Raw genomic sequence first — 6000 nt, 5'->3', positions numbered from 1 at the left:
GCTGACACTCTGTCTACCCAGTTACAACAACTAAGTCAATCATTGGTTAGACAAAAGTCTACCTCACGCCCCTCGGGTGCCAAGGGGTCATCTAAGCGGGCCATTTCTTCCTCACAATCCACAAATATTTTGGATAATTCTTCTGATGAGGATGGGGAATATACTGATCCGTCAGACACTGATACAGTCGCTTCTGACGAGGAATCTACAACCCAGGTTGATGTTCCTGACTTAGTGGAGGCTATTAAGCTGATTCTCCAAATAGATAATGAGATCAAGCCCACTGCTGCATCTAAGAGACCTGATAAGTTAAAACGTCAGAAGGTTACTAAAGTAGTCTTACCACATTCTGACCATTTAATTGACATACGTCAGGAATCCTGGTCGTCTCCAGGAAAGACATTTTCCCTGTCTAAAAATATGCTATACTATCCCTGCGGAGTTGAGTAAGAAGTGGGAAACTCCACCGCCGGTGGACTCTCATGTCGTCCGTCCTGTGGTGTCATCTACTCTGCCTGTCACCACTGTCACCTCACTGAAGGAACCGACGGATAAGCGTGTGGAGGGATGCCTGAAGTCTATTTACTCCCTTACAGGTGCTGTACATAGACCCACTATAGCAGTCTCCTGGGCCACGAAAGGAAGTTGAAGCATGAGTTCAGGCAATTAAGAATGAGCTGCCTCAGGATTTTTCTGACACTGCCAGACAATATCTGTCTTATATTACCACAGCCTCCCACTATATTCAGGAGGCGGCCTCTGAGGCAGGTGTTATGGCGGCCAAGGCATCTACTACATCTATCCTTGCTCGCCGTATTCTGCGGGTTAAGTTCCTGGAAGGTGAATCTGGACTCCAAAAAGACCTTGGAGGCGCTCCCTTTCAAGGAAGACATCCTTTTTGGGGAGGATCTGAACAAGATTGTGACTGACTCGGCGACTGCTAAGACTGTATTTCTCCCAAATACTAATCCTTCTGCTCCGAAGGCTAAGAGTACCACTTTTCGTTCCTTTTGACTTCCAGGGAAAGCAAAAGGTCAGACGTACCCGAGACAGGCTCGTGCTTCCAAAATCACTAAGCCCAATCCTAAACGATCCTGGGCCGCCTGTCAGCCTGCTTCCAAACAAGACAAGCCTGCTGCATGACGGGGCAGGCCTCTCCCTGGGGGACCCCAGGGTGGGAGGCAGACTTCTGCAGTTCTCCAAGGCCTGGTTAAGGACCACTTCGGATGCCTGGGTGAGGGAAGTGGTCTCTCACGGGTACGTAATCTCTTTAAAGAAATGTCCCCCTCGCCAGTTCTGCGCCATGGTTATCCCTTCAGATCTGTTGAAAGCGCAAGCTCTACATTTGGTTGTGCAGGTGGACACAGGAGTGGTAGTGCCGGTACCTCTGTCCCAGAGAGGCAGGGGTTTCTACTTGACCCAGTTTCTAGTTCCAAAGCCAAATGGGTCCTTCCGGCCGATACTCAACCTCAAATCATTGAACAAATTTGTGAGAGTGTCCAAATTCCGTGTGGAAACTCTGCGCTCTATTGTACTGTCCATGGAACCCAAAGACTATATGGTATCACTGGATATACAGGATGCTTACCTGCACATACCTATTGCTATATTGCATCAGCAATAACTCTGGTTTGCTATTGGCAACCTACATTATCAATTCCAGGCTCTGCCATTTGGACTGGCCACGTCCCCTCTGATCTTCACCAAGGTCATGGCCGTGATGACGGCCCTTCTCTGCCATCAGGGAATCAGGATCCTGCCGTATCTGGACAACTTGCTGATCCTGGCAAACGCCCAAGATGTTCTCCTCAGTCATCTGGAACAGACGGTCCAATTCCTACAAGCCCACAAGTGGCTTTTCAACTGGAAAAAGTCCTCGCTGATCCCTGCTCGGAGCATGGTGCACCTGGGTGCACTGCTGGACACACACAGCCAGAGATTGTTTCTGTCTCCAAAGAAAGTCCTGAAACTTCGGGACAGGATCAGATACTTCCTCTCTCGCCCAAGAGTGTTGATACACTCAGCAATGCAAGTACTGCATGGTCTCGGCTTTTGACATGGTATAGTACGCTCAATTTTATTCCTGCCCTCTGCAGAGGTTAATCCTTTCCAGGTGGGATGGCCTGCCTCATCGGATCAGGTCTCAAATGATCTCCCTGACTCCGGAGGTTCATCTGTCACTGAACTGGTGGCTACAGGACCAACAGTTGAGCAGGGGTCATCTCTTCTGGATCTCCAACTGGATCCTCTGGACAAGGGACACCAGTCTGCGAGGTTGGGGCACGGTGCCGGAGCAACACTCTCTCCAGAGTCGGTGGACCAGGGAGGAATCTCTCCTCCCAATAAATATTCTGGAATTGTGAGCAGTGTTCAATACATTTACGCTTGCTCTGCCTCTGGTACAGAACAGGCCTGTTCAAGTACAATCAGACAACGCCACCACGGTGGCATACATAAATCATCAAGGCAGCACTCAAAGCCACATGGCAATGATGGAAGTGTCAAATATTCTACATTTGGGCGGAATGCCGCCTGCCAGCAATATCGGCAGTGTTCATTCCGGGAGTCCTCAACTGGGAAGCGGTCTTCCTAAATCGTCAGGACATATATGCCTGGAGAGTGGAGTCTTCATCCAGAAGTCTTTCAACTCCTAGTGGACAAGTGGGGTCTACCAGATGTAGACCTGATGGCGTCTTGACACAATCACAAAGTTCTGGTCTTCAGATCAAGGACAAGGGATCCTCAAGCAGTGTTCGTGGACGCACTGGCAATTCCATGGAACTTTCGGCTGCCATACGTGTTCCCTCCAGTGTCACTCCTGCCCAGGGTACTACAGAAGTTCAAGCAAGAAGGAGGAATACTACTTCTAGTCACTCCAGCGTGGCCCAGACGGCATTGGTTCTCAGACCTGCAGGGTCTATCGATCGAGCGTCCTCTTCTACTTCCTCAACGCCCAGACCTTCTCGTTCAGGGCCCTTGTGTCTACCCGGACCTGGCCAGACTGGCTTTGACGGCGTGGCTCTTGAAGCATCACTCCTGAGAGCCAAAGGAGTCTATGAGGTGGTCATCCAAACTATGATAAAAGCCCGTAAACCGGCTTCAGCTCAGATTTATTACAGGGTTTGGAATTCTTACTTCACCTGGTGTGCTAGTAAGAACTATGATGCATATACTTTCAGAACTTCCAGACTTTTGGCTTATTTGTAACAGGGCCTAGACTTAGGCCTTCGTCTGGCCTCCCTCAAAGTTCATATATCTGCCTTGTTGGTGTGGTTTCAGAGGAAAATTGTGTCTATTCCTGACATTCATACTTTCACTCAGGGTGTTTTATAGAGTCTCCATTTGAACCCTTTTGAGTCTGTGGACCTTAAATGCCTTACGCTTAAGGTTGTTTTTCTGTTGGCTATTGCCTCTGCTAGGAGGGTGTTGGACTTAGGCGCTTTGTCCTGTCGTCCAACCTTTCTGATTTTTCACTGTGACCTGGCAGTTCTTAGAACTCGCCCTGGTTATCTCCCTAAGGTGGTGTCCTCTTTCCATCTTAAACAGGAGATTGTGGTTCTGGCTTTTATCTCTTCTGGTTTATCATCCAAAGAGCAGTCTTTGGATGTGGTATGGGCTCTCCGTATTTATGTGGAGAGGGCTGCCTCTATCAGGAGGTTAGATACCCTTTTTGTACTTTTTAGTTTTCATAAACGTGGCTGGCCTGCGAATAAGCAAACCTTGGCCAGATGGATAAGAATGGTGATTGCACAAGCCTATGCGCAGGCTGGACTCAGCTCCTGCTGCTATCAAAGCCCATTCTTCTCGGTCTGTTGGATTTTCTTGGACCGCCGAGGTGTGTCCGCTGAACAATTGTGCAAGGTGGCTATGTGGTACTCAGCAGGGCTGCCATCAGAAATTGTGGGGCCCAGGACTGACAAAAGAGACAGGGCCCCTCCCCTCCTCAAAATAAAATTCTGCCACAATACTCCACACCTACGTGATGTCATATATTGCGATATTACCTATAGGTGGAGTGTTGCGGACCTACAGGAATGGTTCATAGAGAGCTGATGCACAGTTGAAGGCTTGCTTTAAAAAGTCTTCACTCTGCAGCTCTACAGGTATTGGTATTAGTAGACAGGGGTGGGCCCCCCTGTCTGTAAGGGCCCAGGACACCAGTCCCCACAGCCCCCCCCCCCCCGATATCTGCCCTAGTCCTCAATGAACACGTTCATTAGGCTCTATGCCTTTGATTCTTCCGCCTCCCAGGATGCTTCCTTTGGATGCCGGGTTCTTGTGCCCGATACAGTGCATCCCCTCCCATGAGGAACTGCTTTAGGACATACCTGATGTATTCCCTTTGGAATCCCAGTGTACCTCGCTGCAGAAAAGGAGATTTATGGTAGACTTACCTTTGTTAAATCTCTTTCTGCAAGGTACACTGGATTCCACAGGGCGCTCACCCTGATGCACTTAGCCTCTTTGGGTTTTTAGGGCATTAGCCGCTGGTCCCTTCTCCTGTCGTGAGAATGTCGTTCTTTGTGACTAACATCTGCCGTCTCTTTTACCTGCTACTGCATTGGACTGATTAACGAAACTGCGCTCCTGTGCCTGGAGGTGGGGTGATAGAGGAGGCGGTGCAGTGCATCCTGGAAACAATCAAAGCTTTAGCCTGTTGGTGCCTCGGATCAAGATCCAACTGTACACCCCAATGTATTCCCTGTGGAATCCAGTGTACCTCGCAGAAAGAGATTTAACTATGGTAAGTCTGCCATAAATCTCCTTTTCGTATCACTACCATATATATAATGTCAATATATTAAATGCTATAGCCTTGGATACCTTTTTCAGCTAGAAAACTGTCCGATCTGTTTTTAAATGCATTTAAAGAGTCTGCCATTATTATCTTCTCCAAATCCTTATTGCCCTTACGGTGAAGAACCCTTTCCTACGTTGTGTACGGAATTTTCTCTCCTCTAGCCTCAGTGAGTGCCCACGTGTCCTATACAGAGTTTTATTAATAAACAAATCCCTTGCTAACTATTTATATTGACCCTTTACATAGTTGAAGATATTATTAATGTCTCCTCTTAGTCTCCTCTTCTCAAGGGAATACATATTTAACTTAGTAAGCCTTTCCTCATACTCCATTTTCTCTAACCCTTTAATCAGTTTAGTAGCACGCCTTTTAACTCTTTCGAGCTTCCGATATCTTTTTTTATAATATGGTGCCCAAAATTGAACACAATATTCCAGTGGTGGACATACCAATGATTTATACAGAGGCAGGATTACATCCTCGTCCCTTGTCTCAATACCTCGTTTTCTGCACGCAAGGACTTTACTTACCTTCTTTGCTGCATTTTGACATTGTGTACTGTTATGAGCCCCAAAATATTTTTCCACTACTGTTACCCCTATATTTTCACCATTGAGTGTGTAGGGTGCAAATTTGTTTTTAATCCCAAAGTGCATACCTTTGCATTTTTCAATATTGAACCTAATTCCCCATTTAGATGCCCAGGTTTCAAGTTTACATAAGTATTTCTGTAGAGACTCCACATCGATTTCTAAATTAATTACCTTACACAGTTTAGCATCATCTGCAAAGATTGACACTGTGCTTCCCAGGCTTATTCCTAGATCATTAATAAATATATTGAACAGTAGCGGGCCAAGTACGGACCCTTGTGGTATTCCGCTGACTACTGGTGTCCAGCTGGAGGACATTCCATTGACCACTACTTGTTGTACCCTGTTATCCAGCCAATTACCTATCCCTGTACAAATAGTATTCCTAGTCCAAATTCCCTTAATTTGATGATCAGTCTCCTGTGAGGCACTGTATCAAAGGCTTTTGCAAAATCTACAAAGACCACATCTACTGCTTGTCAGGTTCTGTTTAGTTTGTGTCCCCGGAGGGGGCGCTAGTGGGTCAGTGGAGGTAGGATGGAAGAAGTGAGGAGGCCGGATTGGATTCCTGCGCATGTGCGCAATGTTGTTTATTAAACAGTAGGC

General features: G+C 47.2%; 1 protein-coding gene across 1 annotated transcript in view; it reads left to right on the top strand.

Annotated features, from left to right (window-relative positions):
* The first annotated feature begins 773 nt into the window (after positions 1-773).
* Positions 774-6000, top strand: part of LOC134934229 (uncharacterized) — a 157644-nt gene continuing 152417 nt past the window's right edge. Inside the window, exon 1 of the mRNA XM_063929713.1 lies at positions 774-840. Coding sequence (XP_063785783.1) covers positions 774-840 — 67 coding nt within the window. The remainder of the gene's footprint in view (positions 841-6000) is intronic.

The sequence above is a fragment of the Pseudophryne corroboree genome, chromosome 6, assembly GCF_028390025.1.
Source record: "Pseudophryne corroboree isolate aPseCor3 chromosome 6, aPseCor3.hap2, whole genome shotgun sequence".
NCBI lineage: Eukaryota > Metazoa > Chordata > Amphibia > Anura > Myobatrachidae > Pseudophryne > Pseudophryne corroboree.
This window is presented reverse-complemented; position numbering and strand designations above follow the sequence as displayed.